This window comes from Mustelus asterias, chromosome X (assembly GCF_964213995.1).
Source record: "Mustelus asterias chromosome X, sMusAst1.hap1.1, whole genome shotgun sequence".
Classification (NCBI taxonomy): Eukaryota; Metazoa; Chordata; class Chondrichthyes; order Carcharhiniformes; family Triakidae; genus Mustelus; species Mustelus asterias.
This window is the reverse complement of record NC_135834.1, coordinates 14,893,580-14,914,340: the sequence shown is the minus strand read 5'-3', so window position 1 is coordinate 14,914,340 and position 20,761 is coordinate 14,893,580. Positions and strand designations below refer to the sequence as shown.

General features: G+C 44.6%; 1 protein-coding gene across 2 annotated transcripts in view; it reads left to right on the top strand.

The window, feature by feature from the left end:
* LOC144481945 (cysteine/serine-rich nuclear protein 2-like) overlaps nt 1–20,176 on the top strand; it is a 53,297-nt gene extending 33,121 nt beyond the window's left edge. Inside the window, exons 3-5 of one of the 2 annotated variants that reach the window (XM_078201118.1) lie at nt 7,265–7,524; nt 12,534–12,830; nt 19,116–20,176. In XM_078201118.1, coding sequence (XP_078057244.1) covers nt 7,265–7,524; nt 12,534–12,830; nt 19,116–20,093 — 1,535 coding nt within the window. In that variant the 3' untranslated portion in view covers nt 20,094–20,176. The remainder of the gene's footprint in view (nt 1–7,264; nt 7,525–12,533; nt 12,831–19,115) is intronic. The other variant, XM_078201119.1, reaches the window with a different exon arrangement.
* The last annotated feature ends 585 nt before the right edge of the window (nt 20,177–20,761 follow it).

The window sequence follows — 20,761 nt, the reverse complement described above, 5'->3', positions numbered from 1 at the left end:
ATGTTTCATATGAAGCAATTTTTTAAAGCGGCATCTCGGCCTCTTGGCTAAGATGCAAATGAGCTCAAGTCTTGGAGGAGGAACCTCCCCCTTCTCCAATCAGCTTGGCTCATGTAGATCAGGCCCAGGACAGGGTGGTTTGGTCGCTCGCCCTGTCTTGTCAGCCTGGATCTGAAATGTCTCAACTTGTTGAGACTCTGAATTGGATTTGATTTGATTGAATTGGAAAAGTATTTTTAAAAAACCCTGAACACACCCCCACATAGAGTTTTCTTCACCTAAACAGAATATCGATATAATCCTCCCAGAAATATTTTAAAAATACATCTCTCATCACACTATCCATCCACTGAATATTGCTTTTCCCATTGACTTAAATCCACTTGATCAGTGGTGGCACTTGACACTGAATTTCACCCTTCTCCTCAATCTTTTTTTTAACAATTCTAATTTGATGACCTTTTGTCTTGTAACCCCCCCAACCGTTTTCCCGATTCTCTCATTTTAGAAACCTTGATTAAATCTCCTCTTCACCTTCTCTGTTCTTGGGGAAATGGTGCCAGTATCTCGAGTCTACACTGGATGGTTAAAGTCAATCAGCAGCATGTTTTACGCTATTAGCGTAGACCAGTTTCACCCGCTGAGTTCTGAAAGTGAGCGTGTTCTATTCACCAGCTTGAAGTTTCCTAACCTTAATAAATGCAAAAAGGAGATGCTTTCAGAACAGTGAAACTGGGAACCATGCACATTGTTCTTTGTGCTGCCGGAAGTAACTAATAACCCGATTGGATGGTACTTGGGCTTATTTTCATTGACTTCTTGCTGCACATTGGTCTTTGGGCGGTATTCAAAATGGGCAATAGCATGTCAGCTCCCTGTTACACGATATTCAGTTGGTTCACTTCACTGGAACTGAATATCAAATGGGCCATGTAGCGGGTGTCCGCGTATTTAGCATCTCTGCTTGGCGAAATGCTTCCCTGGCTCTTCCCCACTGTTCGCAACAGTGTGCACCACGGCTGGGGAGAGATTTACAGTTGCTTGGTGACTGGGGTTTGCTCCGTACCTCTGCAAGTTGCTTCACTTGAACTTTAATCAGAGGATACTAATCACAAAAGAGTTCACAGTGACCTTTGGGCACAGATGAGTAGGTGGACAAGGTCGGAGACAGGCAACTAATGCATTTGAATTGAAGGATGGAGTGATAACAGTAGCTTGCAAAGAGCTGACTGGCTGCTTTTTCAACTAGCTGGAGCTGAGCACAAGCTAAGTAGTGAGTGACACTTCTGCAGCTTTTGGTCTTCACACAAATTCAATGAAAACCCAGTTTTAAACTGGTGAAATGGTGTTTCTTTCCTGAATGTGGGAATAGCGTTCTCATAAACGTTGTTTTCCCATCTCTGTGAAAAGCTCTGTTCAATTTTAACGACATTTCACAGATGATTTCCCTTAGTCAGGCACTGTCTGTTTTTTCACAAAGGGACAAGCCACTTTATTTTGATGTAATCCTTCCTTAGTGCTTGAAATGATTGATGGACCCTGAAAAACTAGTTGTGCTGACGCTGACCTTTGGGTTCATGATTGCTATTTGATTGAAAGTGTTTTCTTTCCATCAGTTGGAGCATTTTAACTGTGGTGGGCTTTTAATGATCAGTAACTTGAGCTCCCATTGCAGTAAAATCTATATAGGTTTATGGAATCGGGAAAGTTCACCTCAATTTCTGGCTCTGCTGCTGCGGGCCTGTAACCAACCCTTACGCCTATTTAAAAATAAAGATGTGCATTTATGTGGTGCCTTTTACAACCTCCCCATGGTGCTTTATAGCCAGTGTTGTACTTTTTTGATGTTACATCGGCTTAAATAGGACTTGCGATACAGAAACAGGCCCTTCAGCCCCACCAGTGCATGCTGGTGTTTATGTTCCACTGAAGTCTCCTCCTGTCTTTCTCACCTAAATCTATCATGGTAACTCTATTCCCTTCTCCCTCATATCCTTGTCAAGTTTCCCCTTAAATACATCTGTACTCTTCACTTCAACCATTCCCTGTGGGAGAGAGTTCCACATTTTCATCCCTCTCTGGGTGAAGTTCCTGAATTCCTGATTGGATTTCTTGGTGACTATCTTATATTGATGGCCTCTACGCTCTTCCCCACAAGAGGAAACACTCTCTCTGTATCCACTCCATCAAATCCTTTCAGAGTTTTAAAAACTTCTACCCCATAGCTTCCTTTTTCAAGGGAGGAGGGACCCAGTCTATCAATCCTTTCCTGATGTGTATATCCTCACATTTCTGGTATCACCCTTGTAAATCTTCCCTGCACCCTCTCCAGTGTCTCTATAACCTTTTATAATATGGTGACCAGAACTGCGTGCACTGCTCTTTTGTGGTCTAACCAAGACTCGATACAGGGAATAGCATAACACGCTTACTTTTCAATACTATCCATTTATAAATAAAGCCTAGTGCTTGGTTTGCTTTTTTTAATGACCTTACTAACCTGTGGTACAAGTTTTAGTGATTGATATATTTGTACTCGGAGATCCCTTTGTTCCTCTCTGCACCTTCCACAAGTAATTGGTGACCTCCCTACTCTGCCTATCAAAATGTACTACCTCACATTTATTTGTGTAAAAGTTCATTTGTCAATTATTTGCCCATTCTACAAGTTTATTAATGTCCTCCTGTAATTTGCTGAGCTCCCCAGCATCACAAATGCCAGTCTTCAGCCAATTCAATTCACTCCACGTGATAAGAAATGGCTGGAGGCACTGGATACTGCAAAGGCTATGGGTCCTTATATTCTGGCAATAGTACCAAAGACCTGTGCTCCAGAACTAATCACGCCCCTAGCCAAGCTGTTCCAGTACAGCGACAACACTACCATCTCCCTGTCAATGTGGAAAATTGCCCAGGTATGTCTTATACTCCAAAAAATAGGACAAATCCAACCTGGCCAATGACTGTCCAATCAGTCTATTCTCGACCATCAGTAAAGTGATAGAAAGTAACACCAACAGTGCTATCAAGCGGCATTTACTCAGCAATAACCTGCTCATTGACACCCAGTTTGGGTTCCGCCACGTCACTCAGCTCCTGACCTCATTACAGCCTTGGTTCAAACATGGGCAAAAGAGCTGTATGCGAGAGGAAGTGAGAGTGACAGCCCTTGACATCAAGGCAGCGTTTGACCAAGTGTGGAATCAAGGAGCCCTAGTGAAACTGGAGTCAATGGGAATTGGGAAAACCGATGCACTGGTTGGAGTCATACCTGGCACAAAGGAAGATGGTTTGGTGATTGGAGGCCAATCATCTCCGTTCCAGGACATCACTGCAGGAATTCCACAGGGTAGTCTCCTAGGCCCAACCTTCTTCAGCTGCTTCATCAATGACCTTCCCTCCAACATAAGAACAGAAGTGGTGCTGTTTGCTGATGACTGTTCAGCACCATTTGCAGCGACTCAGATGCTGAAGCAGTCTATGTCCAAATGCAGCAAGATCTGGACAATATCCAGGCTTGGGCTGACAAGTGGCAAGTAACATTTGTGCCAGATAAGTGCCAGGCAATGACCATCTCCAACAAGAGAGGATCTAACCATCTCCCCATCACATTCAATGGCATTGCCATCACTGCATCCCCCACAACAACACCCTGGGGGTTACCATTGACCAGAAAGTGAACTGGACTAACCATATAAATAGTGTGGCTACAAGAGCAGGTCAAAGGCTGGGAATTGTCCTGCGAGCAACTCCCCTCCTGTTTCCCAAAACCTGTCCACCATCTACAAGGCACAAGTCAGGAGTGTGATGGAATACTCCCCACTTGCCTGGATGAGTGCAGCTCCAACAACACTCGAGAAGCTGGACACCATCCAGGACAAAGCAGCGCTGTTTGATTGGCACCCCATCCACTGCCGCTAACATTCACTCCCTCCACCACTGATGCACAGTGGCAGCAGTGTGTACTGTCTACAAGATGCACTGCAGCAACTCACCAAGACTCCTTCGACTCCTTTCAAACCCACGACCTCTACCACCTCGAGGTACAAGGGCAGCAGATGCATGGGAACACCACCACCTGCAAGTTCCCCTCCAAGTCCCTCACCTTCCTGACTTGGAAATATAATCACCGTTTCTTTGCGGTTACTGGGTCAAAATCTTGGAACTCCCTCCCTAACAGCACTCTGGGTGTACCTACACCTCTGACCGTAGCGGTTCAAGAAGGCAGCTCACCATCACCTTCTCAAGGGCAATTAGGAATGGGCAGTAAATGCTGGTCTAGCCAGAGACACCTACATCCCGTGAACAAATAATAAAAGAAAATCATTTCTCAATGTTCTTCTATTCTCTCCCTCAGTAATTATTCCACTATTTTTCCCACCACTGATGTTAAGCTGAGACATGTTCTGTTCCCCTTCTTAGATGTAGGAATTACTGTAGCTTTTAGCCAGTCCTCTGGCACTACACTTTTTTTCTAATGAATTATTAAATATAAGTAGTAATGTCTCTGCTATCTCTTCCCTAGATTCTTTTAAAATATGTGGATGCAATCCATCTGGACCAGGGTTTTAATCCTCCTTGAATTTATTCAATACATCCCGTTCTTTTTTTATTTTATATGTACTTCTCTCATTGCTCATCTCATCATTCAGTGTCATGTCCATCTATTCTATCTCCTTGGTAAGTACAAAAGCAAAATAAGTATTTAGTATTTCTGCCATCTCTCTATTGTTGCCTGTCTATCCCTTCATGGTCCTTAATTCCCCCTCGCAGCTTTCCCTTTTGTTGATATGCCTGTAAAGTATTTTACTATTTTGTTTGATCCTGGATAATTTAACTCCATAGTTCCTCTTTGTCTTCCTAATTGTGTTGCACTACTTTGCCGTCCATGTACATAGTGTATGGCTCTTTCCTAACCCTCAGTTGTTTCCCTTCTTTAATCATCCACACAGTCCCATTAGTGTTTAATTTGTTCCTTCCTCTTAGCGGAATATATTTTTCCTGCACCCTGATCACCATTTTAAACATTTGCCATTGTCGTTGCACATCCATGCTTGCCAGAATAGCTGATCATTTTATTTTCTCAAGTTCTATATAAAGAGTCTGCAGAGAGATAGCAATGGGTTAAGTGAGTGGGCAAAAATTTGGCAGCTGGAGTACAATGTGGGGAAATGGGTAAACCATTTAGGATTGGGATGAGGACAAATTTCTTCACCCAGAGAGCAGGGAGTCTGTGGAATTCTCTTCCGCAGAAAACAGTTGAGGCCAAAATATTTTGTTTGTTTTCAAGAAAGATATTGCTCTTGGGGCTAAAGGGATCAAAGGATATGGGAGGGAAGGTGGGAGCAGGTTACTGAGTTGGTTGCTCAACCATGATAATGAATGGTGGAGCAGGCTCAAAGGGCTGAATGGCCTACTCCTATTTTCATGTTCTTCCATGTAAATGTGAGGTTGTCCACTTTGGCAGGAAGAATCACAAAGCAGAATGTTATTTGATTGGAGAGAGACTGCAGGACTCTGTGGTACGGAGGGGGATCTGGGTATTCTGGTACACAAATCACAAAAAGGCAGGTGTACAGCATTTCAAGCAATTCGGAAAGCAAATGTAAGTTTGCCATTTCTTTCAAGGAGAATGGAGTATCCAAGTAGGCAAGTTTCGCTACAATTGTACAGGGTTTAGTGTGACTGTACCTGGAGTTCTGTGTACAGTTTTGGTGACCTTACTTAAGGAGGCATTGGAAGCAATTCAGAGAAGCTTCTCTTGGCTGATTCCTGGGATGAAACATAGAAAATAGGAGCAGGAATAGGCCATTCGGCCCTTTGAGAAGGCTCTGCCATTCAATATAATTAGTGACTTGGCCTCCACAGCTTTCTGTGATAGAGAATTCCACAGGTTCACCACTCCCCAAGTGAAGAAGTTTCTCCTCATCTCAGTCCTAAATGGCCTACCCCGTATTCTGAGACTGTGACCCCTTGTCTAGACCCTCCAGCCAGAGGAAACAATATCCCTGCATCCAGTCTGTCCAGCCCAGTCGGTATTTTAGACGTTTCGATGAGGTCCACTCTCATTCTTCCGAACTCCAGTGAATACAGGCCTAGTTGACCCAATTTCTCCTCATATGACAATCCTGCCATCCCAGGAATCAGTCTGGTGAACCTTCGCTGCACTCCTTCAAGCAAATATATCCTGTTTTAGGTAAGGAGACCAAAACTGCGTGCAATTCTCTCTCCAAGGCCCCATACAACTGCAGTAAGACATCCTTGTTCCTGTACTCAAGTCCTCTTGCAATGAAAGCCAACATACCATTTGTCTCCCTAACTGCTTGCTCAACCTACATGCTTGCTTTCACTGGCGTACATCACGATTTCCCAATCAATCACTATTTAAATAATACTCTGCCATTCTGTTTCTCCTGTTAATGTAGATAACTTTACAATTATCCACGTTATACTGCATCTGCCATGTATTCGCCCACTCAGTCAACTTGTCTAAATCACCTTGAAACCGCTTAACATCCTGCTCACCACTCTCATTCCCACCAAGTTTTGTGTTGTCAGCAAACTTGGAAATATTACTTTTGGTTATCTTATGAGGAAAGGTTGAGCAGCTGGGATCCTATTCTCACTGGAATTTAGAATGAGAGGGGATCTTAATGAAGCATATAAGATTCTGAGAGGGTCTCTCCTCGTGGGGGGACTCTAGAACTATGGGGCATAGTTTAAAAAGAAAGGGTCTCCCATTTAAGACGGAGATGAAGAAGAATTTTTTCTGAGGGTCATTAGTCTTTGAAATTTTCTTCCACAGAACCAGTGGAGGCTGGATCATTGAATATATTCAAAGCTCAGTTAGACAGATTTTTGATCGACAAGGGAGTCGAGGGTTATGGGGGACAGGCAGGAAAGTGGCCACAATCAGATTGGCTATGATCGTGTCGCATGGCAGAGCATCCTCGATGGGCCGAGTGGCCTGCTCCTGTTTCTTATGTTATTCTCAGCCCCTCAAAATTAGCTTTCCCCAGTCTATTAACTTGTGTCCTTCTCTATTATAAAGTCTAAAGTGTAGTAACTATTGTCATATCAGAAACACGGCAGTCAATTTGCGCACACAAGTTTCCACAAAGGAGTTTAAAAGTGGATGGATTAAACTGCAGTGAGTGGCCTGTACACAAGTTCTTAACACTTTTGGTCCACTCCCCTCCTGTAATGTTTCTGCTTGTTCTGATTTCAGTGCACAGTCGTTGACTACTTTTGAACTCTTTTGCAGCAACTTCAATCCTGAAGAAGCAGAAACGGCTGAGAGCCAAGAACGTTCGCTTCGACCAGGTCACTGTTTACTACTTCACACGCCGCCAAGGCTTCACCAGCGTGCCGAGCCAGGGGGGCAGCTCCCTGGGCATGGCCCGGCGCCACAACTGCATCCGCAGGTACACACTGTGCGAGTTTGCACAGGAGCAAGAGCACCTGCATCGGGAAATGCTCCGCGACCACTTGAAGGAAGAGAAACTCAACGTGCGGAAAATGAAGGTAAAAAGGCATGCCTGATTGGGGCTGTTGGCAGGCACGTGAGGGGGGTGGGGGTGTCAGGGTCGGGGTCCCTCCTCTGTTGCTGTTCCCGACATTTCCTCTGATGTAAAATCCTGCTGCATAACCGATCCCTTTGAGCTGAATGAAATGTAATCACAGACGATTGACAATTCCATATATTGTACCTAAATCTAACACTGGATTAAATTGAACCTAGCAGCTGTTCTGACAGAACTTTGAAGGTTCCTTCACCACACTCTTGGCAATGTAACAGAGTAATTCTCGGCTGCATGAAGCCTTGGCATCATCTTGTTTGATTATTTCATGCTCAAAGAGATAGTGGTTACGTTACTGGACTAGTAATTCCAAAGGCCTGGACTCCAGTGACATCAGTTCAAATATTACTCTGACACCAACAAATCTAGATTTAAAAAGCGAGCAACCATGGTGACCAAGTAACTACAAGACTGTTGTAAAAACCCATCTGGTTCACTAATGTCCTTTACGGAAGGAAATGTGCCATCCTTATCTGGCCTACGTGTGACTCCAGAGCCACAGCAATGTGCTTAACTGCCCTCTGAAATGGCCTAGCGAGCAACTCTAATGTGCCAAACCTTTGCAGGACTTCTGGAAGGCTGCTGTTCACCACCATCTTGATGGATGGACAGCAAATGCTGGCCTTCCCAATGACGTCTGCTTCCTGAGAAAACCAATGGTTTTAAATGGAATGCAAATAGTTTATCGAACTAATCTCTCTTTATGAAACAAGCTGGTTTTAATTGAGGATAACAGTCTGAGTCCACACTGGGCCAAAGAAATGGCCTTCTGAGGGAGAATGCCTTCAGGACGTAGTCGTGGAAGATTGGTTTCCCCATACCTCCGATGGCTTGGCTGACACAGGATGCATTGCAAGTTTAATGCAGTGTGTGAAGAGGGCTAAATAGCAATGCTTCCAATAGCTAAATGCTGAGAGTGGATTGTGAACCTGCAGATTGCATCTCGAGGGTGTGTGGTTAGTGAAAGCAGAAACAAAATCCAGTTTAATCTGAATGGTGATAAGTGGATGAAGGAAAGGGAGATCTGGGGACAGGGTGGGTTAATGTGATTTGGACTATTTCCTTGTTTGGAAGGTTGCAGTGAATGAACTGCCCATCAAAATTGCTCGTCACAGTTTAGCCTCCAAAGTACATCAATCTGTAGATCTTTTCCCGTAATGAACTTCACTGTCGTTCAGCTTGGGGCTAATCGCAACATCCTCCCAAAAAAAGACAAGCCCCCTTCTTATAACATGGCCCACTCTCTGAAATGCCTTGGGATCCTGGCCTCTGAGGACTGCTTTTGGCCTATTGATAAGTTCACTGAGTGGCATGATAGGTCCTTCCTTTCAATCTCGGAAGGTGGATTGAGGAAAGGGTGGAGTGAGGTGCAAGTGTACCTTGCTGGAGTTCTGGCAGCTGCTCACATTTCTAACCCATGGCTGATTTCACCAGCAACATGTGAATTCTTTTGGACACAGAGTACCGTAGCGGTACAGTTATAAAATGGGACAGCTGCACATCCAAGCACAAAGTCCAGCAGCAAACAGAGATGTTTGAATAGTTTTCAGTGAGATCTTGGCAAGTTTGCTCCTCGTTTTGCCTTGTCTGTTCATAATGGTTTGAAGACCTGATTGTTCTTTAACAGTGTTATGTGTACAGAACAAAATGTTACAGTTGCACGTAGCAGATAGAACATAGTTTGGATCTCTTGGCTTACTTTGTATCATCAATGGAGAAGCTGAGCTCATTAGCGTAATGTCACATTACAATGCCTCAATCTCATTTTCTGATACATTTTTCCATTTCTACCTGCTCTGTGTCTCTTTTAAAATGACCATTACTATTTGGAGTCCGACAAATTCTGAAGAACCTGTCAGCACCTTGGAAATGAATGAGTTCTGGTAGCTTCTCTTTGGAAGCATGGCTGACACTTCCAAGATAGGGTTTCTCTGGTAGGATTTTCAACATCAATTAAGATTCACCAAATCTTCACAGGGCTTTGAAAATCAGCACAATTTAAGATAACCAAATCTGTGCATTTACGACCCAATCTACGTACCAACCGACTCGGAACAGCTTCTTCCCTGCTACTGACAGACTTTTGAATGGACCTACCTTGCATTAAGTTGATCTTTCTCTACACCCTAGCTATGACTGTAACACTACATTCTGCACTCTCTCCTTTCCTTCTCTATGAACGGTATGCTTTGTCTGTATAGCGTGCAAGAAACAATACTTTTCACTGCATCCCAATACATGTGACAATAAATCAAATCATCTTGGTTCCCACACACTGTTTACTCTTGACACAAGCCTTACCTATTTCCCTCCATCTCCTCAGTGAAGTCTTCTTCTGAAAACTGAAGCTCCTCTTCAAACTAACGCCATAGGATCTTTTATGTCTCCCGAGTCTTGGTTGAACATCTCATTCGAAAGGTCGGGGGAAATGAAAGAGGAAGCAGATGTGGGAGGAAGTGGGAGCAGTTTGAACTGCGGGAAGTGGGCAGGAAGGGTGGCAGCTGAATTGGGAGTGGGTGGATGGGGGAGAAAGCCTGTATGAATGTTGTCGAGGAAGGGAAAGAGAACCAGAGTACCAGCTTGAACTGGGAGGCTTGAGGAAGGAGTAAATAGACTGGGGTTCTGGAGTGGGTGCAGTGCCACTGTGAACTGTGGTATGATTGGGGGGAAGGGGAAGTACCATAGAATAGAATCCCTACAGTGCAGAAGGAGGACATTCAGCCCATCAAGTCTGCACTAAGTCTCCGAAAGAGCAAACCACCCAGGTCTACCCATCTGCCCTATCCCCATAACCCTGTGCATTTACCACCTAAGCCATCTAACTTACACATCTTTGGACACTAAGGGGCAATTTAGCATGGCCAATCCACCTAACCTACACATCGTGGGACACGAAGGGACAATTTACCATGGTCCATCCACCTAAGCCGCACATCTTTGGCCATGCTAAATTGCTCCCTAGTGTCCAATCTACCTAGCATGCACATCTTTGGACACTAAGGGGCAATTTAGCATGGACAATCTACCTAACCTACACATCTTGGGACACTAAGGGGCAATTTACCACGGCCACTCCACCTAACCTGCACACCTTTGGACTGTGGGAGGTAACAGGAGCACCCGGAGGAAACCCACGCAGAGACGGGGAGAACGTGCAAACTCCACACAGACAGTTACCCAAGGACAGAATCGAACCCAAGTCCCTGGCGCTGTGAGGCAGCAGTGCTAAGCACTGTTTTATGAAGGAGCAAAGATGATCAGTTGTGTGGATGTAAAATCAACTAGAATGTGCTGCTATTAATGTCCCGACTCGGTGGATATGTGACTGCAGCTGTGTGCCGAGAGGGGACTGTATTTGGACCTGGTGTGCACATTTCAAATTTGCCATTACAGGTCCTGACTGGAAGCCCTCTGTTCTATTATTTTGGGTTTTTTAAAATTCCAGTTTTCTTTTGATTATAGATTCCCTTCCATTGGGAGAAAGTGTAAAGAGAAACAATTCATTCCAAAATAGCAAGCCGTTTTCAATAAGATTCAGTGACTGTAAAAGATAAGAATTGTAGTGCCGATGCTTGTTGTGCCAGTCAGAAACCAGTACTTTTTAGAAGGAGCATTCTTGCAGACTCACTTGGAAAGTAAATGTATCTTTGATATTTGTATTTCACCCTCCAGTCTGTCAGTACTTTGTTTCTGCTTCTTCAATACTGCTGAAGGAATATTTGTTATACTGAGAGTTTAAGGTCCAACTCTGTGTAACAACTTGTTCTTGTGCGTCATAGACTGGTAGCCAAGGCTGTTACTGAGTTATCAGCTTTTTTGGGGGCTCGGCCAGCTGTTGCTAGGTTTCTAGATTGTTGTGGATATAGTCTCACGTAAGAGTTTTGATTTATAACCACTTTGTAATAAGGATGGCAATTCCACCTTCACCTTATTGCTGTCCATCCTAAATTGAGTGGATGGGCCACCATGTTTGGATGAAGTCATTTTGACTTTCGAAGCAACGTGATTGAAAAGATGGAGGCTGCCATTTCAGGCTGCATTGTGCACATCCCTAGGATTGTAGGCAATGTTGATATGGGTGGCACGGTGGCACAGTGGTTAGCACTGCTGCCTCACAACACCAGGGACCCAGATTCAATTCCGGCCTTGGATGACTGTCTGTGTGGAGTGTGCAAATTCTCCCAATGTCTGTTTGGGTTTCCTCCGGGTGCTCCGGTTTCCTCCCACACTCCAAAGATGTGCAGATTATGTTGATTGGCCATTCTAAATTGCCCCTTAGTGTAAGGGGGATTAGGGTAAATATGTGGGGTTACAAGGATCGGGCCTGGGTGGGATTGTTATCGGTGTAGGCTCAATGGGCCAAATGGCCTCATTCTGTACTGTAGGGATTCTGTGATATCCTTCATGCCCATCCCTCACCAGCAGAGTCATTGTTAGACTCCTAGGCTCTAATCTGCAGACTGGTGGCACCCTTTTCTGAAGAGGACTCTGTCATTTTCCATTCCGTGTTTCTACCAAAGATTAGTCCTCAGCCACTCTGTCTAGTCACCTGTGCTAAAATTGTCATTAAGTGACACCGTTCAGTTATTGAGATGGGTTTTCAAATCTGAGTCCTGTAGTTGGGGTCCCAGTGCTGTAGCACTGCAGTTACTGATCTACATCAGCAATTCGTTCAGTGAATTGACTTGGTTATGGACACCTTAGCTTGTGGTATGAGTGTATTAGCACTGCATTGGGTTGTCAACCCTTCAGGAGAGGGACACGTCGATGGATGGTGTCTCGGAGGGGTGTGTAAACCCTTTAAAACAAGTCATCATTATGAGGGAGGAAGTGTTAGGTGAATTAAAAAGCATTAAGGTTTTAGTTCTAAAATTGCAAGAGTTGTGGAAGAAAAGGCAGGTTATTTGTACCACACTTGCCTAACCATAAACCATTCTAAACTTTTCTCAACAGTTGACCAAAAACGGTACAGTTGAGTCGGAGGAAGCCAATGTACTCACCATTGATGACGTTTCTGATGATGACATTGATGTGGACAGTATTGAGGTAGATGACTATTTCTTTTTACAACCACTACCCACAAAAAGGCGAAGAGCTTTATTACGTGCATCGGGCGTCAACAGGATTGATACCGAGGAAAAGCATGAGCTGCGAGCCATTCGCTCGTCCAGGGAGGAATGCGGGTGCGACTGTAGGTTTTACTGTGATCCTGAAGCGTGCCCCTGTAGCAAAGCGGGAATCAAATGCCAGGTAAGGTCAAAGCTTATGGCCAATAGAAATGACTATTATACTACCTGAAGAGATCCATTCGGCTTTTGTTTTATGTAAACCCTTGTATTGAGAAGAGTCTAATATCAAAAGGCTGATTATCCCAATAATAAACTCTTTAAGACTACAGCACAAATTTGAAACCCTTTTCGGGCAAAGGAACTCGGTGACTTTAACACCTGTGTTCACCTAAAGATTAGTCGAAGAAAAAACCCTTTGCTTCTGCTAGCATTTTGGGTGTACCTCTTAAAGTAATACTTCCACGGTGAAATTGCTTGTCCCCTGTAGAGTTCTCATCCCATCTCTCTTGTGGCAGTTACAAATCTGAATTCCTTCCTGAGAGGCTGAGAAATTGGAACCACGCGGCCCAAACTCAATGGAAATGCAAATCTGGCACCATGGAAAACTGAATGGCGATTTGCTATCAGTTTTGAGGTGCTGCCAGTGACCAGTTTCAGCTCCACTTCCTCTTGCTGGGCCACAGTTCTGGTATCTTGGATTGTTGGCTCACAGTGAGTTGCTGACAGCCATTTTCACCATGCCAAGCAAGCCTAATCCTCATCTCAGCAAACGTCCCTGCCTTTGTGTTTTCCAGCAAGGCCCACTGAATAGTGACCAGGAGTCATGGCTGTTTTTCCCCTTCTCTCTTTGGCCTGGGAACACAATAGCAATATGTAGCACCGCACTGCTGTTGTAGCTAAGATCTGCTTAATGCAGACCAGGGATATAATAAAACTTTTAACACGTTCTAGGTAAGAATTGAACTGCGAGCAACGATTTTTGAAAAGAATTAACTATTGTAAACTGGCGGTTTTAAGGCCTTCGATTAGCCTCACTTAGACTGAAGACTTTATTCTCTCATTTTTAAATCTCCAGCATCAAAAGTAGACAGTTTATTTGGTTACATGAAAGCAAAGAGAAACCGGGGTTCAGTTCTGTCCTCCTGGATTGTCTGAACAGGTTTCCTGTGCTGGACTAAAATAATATCCAAGTGGGCCCTTTCCCTATATTGAGACTGTACAGCAATCAGAATAGCACTGATGATAACTCTGGCTGTCTATAACCACAGACTAAACACTATTTCCCGCTGTGAAAATTGAGTAGTGCTGGTTCTAATTTTGTTGGTGCTCAGAGTACAATTCGGCAACGTACCTCCAACTATCAACGAGGTTTCAGTGGTCCTTGCTAATGCTTCCGTCATCTTCTACCCTCCATAAATTGAGTTCAGCCAAACCTCTGCTGCCCTAGTCGTTACTCACACTGAGTCCTGTTCATCCATCACTCACTGTGCTCGCTGACCACCATTTCAGTCCAGCAGTGTCTCTCTCTCTCTCTCTCTCTTCTCCCCGTGCCAGTCCTCCAGCCCTATAGCCTTCCAAAGAACTCCACACTCCTTCAGTAACTCCTCCTTTAGTGCATCCTTGATTTGAATCAATCCACCATTGACGGCCGCTCCTTCAGCTATCTGGGGCCCTAAGCTCTGAAATTCTCCCCCCTCCCCTCCAAATCTCTCTGCTTCTTTCTCCTCTTTTAAGACCCTCCTTAAAACCTCCCTTTTTGACCAAGCTTTTGGTCATCTGACCTAATACTTGTGTGGCTTGGTGTCGAGTTTTGTTTGATCATTAGTCTCGTGAAGTGCCTTGGGACATGCTATATAACTGCAAGTAGTTGATTGTCCTGATGAGGACAGCCCCAAGTTTAACCTTGTTCAATGACACATTACACCCAGTAATGAATTTTAATCACGGGGTCTGTGTTGGATTGTGGGCAAGCTAGGACTCCTTTAGTCAGAAGTGAAAGTTATCACAGGTTGGCCTGAGCTTGGCTCCGGGGATGCGGTTGGCTGCACCGGGAATGCTTTCATGTCTGCCCAGGGAAAGCGATTTCGGAAGCAACGCACTCGCAGTTTTGAAAAGGGTGATTTTTACTTTTGATTATTCAGTGGTTGGGGTCAGAGGTAACACTGCGTCATTCAGCACATTGGGTCACAATCAGCAATCCAAGCAGACTGCTCAAAATGATTAAACATTAAAGCTAGTTCGAGGGATAATGTCCTCAAATGCCCTGAATATTACTGCTTGTAGCTAATTGCACCAAAGTAACTTTAAACAGGTGTGAGAAGCCTCGGAAATCTTCAGCTCATTTCGTCCCTCAGACAATTTTCTAAGCAGATCCTTGGAGCTGACACTACCTCCCACGGCCCTTAGAATGTAGGTCTTTTCCCAACACCTTAATTTCCTGCTTCCTATATTGAGCATAGGCCAACTTGAACATTACATTAAGGGCCCACAAAAGTGTGTCCCTTTAATTGGGGCTGTGTGCTTAAGCCCCAGTACAGTTATTGAAAAGCTTTGCAATGAAATTTGCAAGCGTGGTTATACAATGATGAAAAGCAAGCTTTTCATAAGATCAGCATTGACCCAAGAGGCTGTCAGGAAACATGAAGCATTGTGACCTTCAGCAGTAACATATCCTGGTCTGCTGGTTGGTAATATCTTTTCAGCGATAACGTCGATTTTCATATCCATGTCGCTGCCTCTAGAATTTGAGAACCCAGAAAATATACAGGTGTCTTGTGCTATGGGTGGAGTTTCTGGTTGCAGGAGATCCTCCTGAATCAAATATTCCCCTGTCTGAACCCTGCTGGGACCTCCAATGTCTGCTTCTCAGCAGTGATGGTGAAGGGAGTGACCAGTCACTCCATGTTACAACATATGAGGCTCCCACTGAGGCAGCTCCTGTTGGCTCTGGTAACATTTAGATGTAACCAGGCAAATGTATTTAATTGGAAGTTACTCAAATGTCCATAAGGGAAAAAGAAACTTGCATTGATATAGTGCTTTTCACAACCTCAGGATATCCCACCCAAAATGCTTTACAGCCAGTTATTTACCAAGTGTGGTCTCTGTTGTATTGTTGGGAGGTGTGGTGGCCAATTTGTGCACAGCAAGCTCCCACAAACAGCAATGTGATGATGACCACGTTTTTTGTGACGCTGATTGAGGGATAACATGTTGGCCATAGCACTGGGGATAACCTCCCTTGCTCTTTGAAATACGACAACAACTTGCATGTATGATAGATAACACCTTTGATGGAATTAAATGTCCCAAGGCACTTATAGTCATAGAGGTTTACAGCATGGAAACAGGCCCTTTGGTCCAACTTGTCCGTGCCGCCCTTTTTTTAAAACCCCTAAGCTAATCCCAATTGCCCGCATTTGGCCCATATCCCTCTCTACCCATCTTACCCATGTAACTGTCTAAACGCTTTTTAAAAGACAAAATTGTACCTGCCTCTACTACTACCTCTGGCAGCTCGTTCCAGACACTCACCACCCTCTGTGTGAAAACATTGCCCCTCTGGACACTTTTGTATCTCTCCCCTCTCACCTTAAACCTATGCCCTCTAGTTTTAGACTCCCCTACCTTTGGGAAAAGATATTGACTATCTAGCTGATCTGTGCCCCTCATTATTTTATAGACCTCTATAAGATCACCCCTCAGCCTCCTATGCTCCAGAGAAAAAAGTCCCAGTCTATCCAGCCTCTCCTTATAACCCAAACTATCAAGTCCCGGTAGCATCCTAGTAAATCTTTTCTGCACTCTTTCTAGTTTAATAATATCCTTTCTATAATAGGGTGACCAGAATTGCACACACTATTCCAAGTGTGGCCTTATCAATGTCTTGTACAACTTCAACAAGACGTCCCAACTCCTGTATTCAATGTTCTGACCGATGAAACCAAGCATGCCGAATGCCTTCTTCACCACTCTGTCCACCTGTGACTCCACTTTCAAGGAGCTATGAACATGTACCTCTAGATCTCTTTGTTCTGTAACTCTCCCCAACGCCCTACCATTAACTGAGTAAGTCCTGCCCTGGTTCAATCTACCAAAATGCATCACCTCGCATTTGTCTAAATTAAACTCCATCTCCAACTCCATCAGCCCACTGGCCCAATTGATCAAGATTCCGTTGCAATTGGAGATAACTTTCTTCACTATCCACTATGCCACCAATCTTAGTGTCATCTGCAAACTTACTAAACATGCCTCCTATATTCTCATCCAAATCATTAATATAAATGACAAATAACAGTGGACCCAGCACTGATCCCTGAGGCACACCGCTGGTCACAGGCCTCCAGTTTGAAAAACAACTCTCTACAACCCGACAGAAGCCAATTTTGTATCCATTTAGATACCTCACCCTGGATCCCGTGAGATTTAACCTTATGCAACCAGCTACCATGCGGTACCTTGTCAAAGGCCTTGCTAAAGTCCATGTGGACAACATCAACTGCACTGCCCTCATCTTCACGGGAGCGTTACAAAGCAACCTGACACTAAGCCACATAAGGAGATATTAGGTCAGGTGGCCAAAAGGCTTGGTCAAAGAGGTCTGTTTTTTTAAGGACTGCCTTGGGGGAGGAAAGGCAGGTGGAGAGGTTCAGGGAGGGAATTCCAGAGCTTGGGGTCCAGGCAGCTGAAGGCATGGCCGCCAATAGTGGGCCAATTAAAATTGGGGATGTTCGAGAGGCTAGATTTAGAGAAGTACATCCCTCAAAGGGATGTGAAGCCGGAGGATATTACAGAGATGGGGAGGGGCAAGATCATGGAGAGATTTGAAGAATGATGAGAATTTTGAAATGCTTGACGTGGAGTCAATGTCGGTCAATAAGCACAGGGTGATAGAGAAATGGAACTTAGTGCGGGTTCAGACGAGAGCAGCAGAATTGTGGATGGCTTCAAGTTTATGGAGGGTAGAATGTGGGAGAGCGGTCAGGAGTGTGTCCCAATGTGCGAGTCTAAAGATGACGAAGGCATGGATGAGAGTTTCAGCAGCAATTGAGCTGAGACGGGGATAAAGTCGGGCGATGTTATGGAGGTGGGAATAGGTGGTCTCAGTGATGGCGTGAGGTTAAAAGCTCATCTCGGGGTCAGATGCGACAGTGAGGTTGTGAACAGACTGGCTTAACCTCAGACTGTTGCCAGAGAAGGGGATGGAGTTTGGAGTGGGACCGAAAACAGTGGTTTCCAAGGAAATTTCTGCTGATCCAGTACTGGATGTGGGACAAGCAGTTTGATAATTTAGTAACAGTGGGGCAGTCGAGAGAGGTGGTGGTTAGGGAGAGCTGGATGTCATCAATGTACATGTGAAAGCTGAATGTTGTGCTGAGGGGCAGCATGTAGATGAGAAATAGGAGGGGGCTAAAGATAGCTCCTTGGGGAACACCAGAAGTAACAGTGGAGGAGCAGGAAGAGAAAGCAAGTGATTCTCTGGCTCTGATTTGATGGATAAGATTGGAGGCAGATGAGAGCAGTCCCACCCAGCTGGATGACAGAGTCATTGGAGGAGGATGGGGCGGTCAAACCATGTCAAAGGCTGCAAACAGATCGAGAAGGGAAAGTTTGCACTTGTCACAATCTCAGAGGATATCATTTGTGACTTTGATCAGAGCTGTTTTAGCATTGTGGCAGGGGTGGAAACCTGATTGGAGGGGTTCAAACGTGGAGGTCCCTGGAATGTTTTATATCCATCTGAACGTTTAATGTTTCATCTGAAAGTTGACAACTCTGCTTAGGGCACTCTGGATACTGCATTGGAGTGTCAGCTAAATCTTCCTGCTCCAATCTCTGGAGTGGGACTTAAAGCTTCTGACTCGGGTGACTGAGCCACGGCTGATTCAGTCATAGAATCCCTACAGTACAGAAGGAGGCCATTTGGCCCATCAAGCCTGCACCAACAACAATCCCACCCTATCCCCGTAACCCCACATATTTATCTGAAACTAGGATTAATTTAGCATGGCCAATCCACCTAACCCGCACATCTTTGGAAGTACAATGAGTTTCTTTGCAAACTTGCAATGAGTTTATTGTGGCAGACTGTTCCTCCGCTTTGAGGCAGGGTATCCAGAAGGTATTCCAATATAACTACAGATCTGTCCTCTGGGCCTTTTGAAAATGGGATGTGAGCATCACTGGCAAGATCAGCAGTTATTGTCCTTGAGCATGTGGTGGTGAGCTGCCTGCAACTGAACAGCTTGCCACGTTCTGTCAGAGGGTGGTTAAGAGTCAGTGAGACTAGTATTTTATTCCAGATGTGTTATTAATGAATTGACTTTAAATTCCCTCAGCTGCTATGGTGGAACTTGGACTCGTGTCTCTGGAACATGAGTTCAGGCCTCTGGATTACTAGTCCAGTAACATAACCGCTGTGCTACTGTCCCCTAATTATTAATATCAATCTCTTCTCCTTCAGGTGGACAGGATGTCCTTTCCCTGTGGGTGCTCCAAAGATGGATGCGCTAATGCGGCTGGCCGGATTGAATTTAACCCCATCCGCGTGCGAACTCATTACTTGCACACAATCATGAAACTGGAACTGGAAAACAAGCAGCACGACCACCATCAGCAGTTGTTGCCGGCCATCTCCCATTGCTCCAATGACAGACACACAGAGGTACAGGATTACCAGGAGTTCGCGGCAGAAAACTATGACTTGGAGAATGAAACTGCGGTTCTGCATTTACAGTCTGCTGAGGAGCTGGACAGGAAAAAGGAGGAGGAGGATGACTTGACCAGTTCTAGTGTAACCATGGATACCAGTGTAGAAAGCCTAGAAGTCTGTATATTAGGAGATCCGGTGACTGGACCTGATGAGGCCTGTGAAGGGCTAGCAACACCTGTTGTGATCCAGGCAGAAGTGACTCCTGTTTCTCCTGTGCTGTGTTTTGCTGACAGCGCTATTCAAAGTAGCTCAACGCCTGAGCAACAGACATATTTAAACGACTCCACAGTGTTATATTATCAGATAGATCAGACCTGTGCTGTAGATGTGAACTGCAGGGATAGGGAGACCAATTATGTGCAAGCAGAATTAGGATCCGGTTACACAAAGGAAAACACTATAGAAAATTTAATTGCTGCTACCAATAGCTCCTTGGCACCTTACGTGCCTGTCACAGGGCACTTTGCTGAGAACACAGGGACCTCTAAATACAGTGACGTACAATTTCCCTCAATAGAAGATGACAATTCCCCAGTAGATGGTACTAATGCGTACGCTGAAAATACTAAGCAGGAGTTCCAGTTGCATTCAAAGCTTCAAGATGGCTTCCCCAGGGCCTCTGATAGGAACCTTTGTGTGCCTGAGCTGACTGTGGAGAACGTGTGTTCCCAGTCTGAAGGTCCGAGATCCGCAGAGGAAACCCCTGCAGCAAACTCACTAACTATGTAATGCATTTCTGCAGCTAGTTTGCACAATTGCTTGTAGCTTTTTGCTGATTTTAAATGTCTATTTATTTAGGATGTTTTTGCAGTAAAACACAAAAATTAAAAAAAAATAAATCTCGTAGCTGAAGACTGAAGTTAGGACTTAAAAAAAAGGCGAAAAATGTTTAGATCAGATGGGAGAGGGGGGGAATATATCACATTTTTCTGGCGCTAAACCTACCTGACACAGGGGATGGAGGTAGGAAATAATTTTAGGCCACAGCAACTTAATCTCTAGTTTGTGGTGCAGAATCAGTGTCTAAAATTTTAGTCTTTTTTTAAAAAAAACTAACTTTTAATTTTTTTACAACTATTACTGCCCCTTTGTTGCACAAGTGCATGCACAGAGAACAATGGTTAACTCCTGTACAGGGAATGCTTCAGACTGCGTTTTGTGTTGTCAGGATTTTGAATCAATTTTCTTCCATCAGTGCATTCTCTAATATTCCTGTGCTATTACATACTGTGTAAGGGAGCTGTGGCCTAGGATAGAGGCTGCATTGTTCTGAACTCCAAGGCAGATTGAGTAATTTGAGTAGATGTTTCCCCAAAGGGGATGCGTGATCTCGGACAGAAATCTTGCAAGGCAAAAACTGGCAGCTCGAAATGTGGGGCCAATTTGGGGTGTCCAAA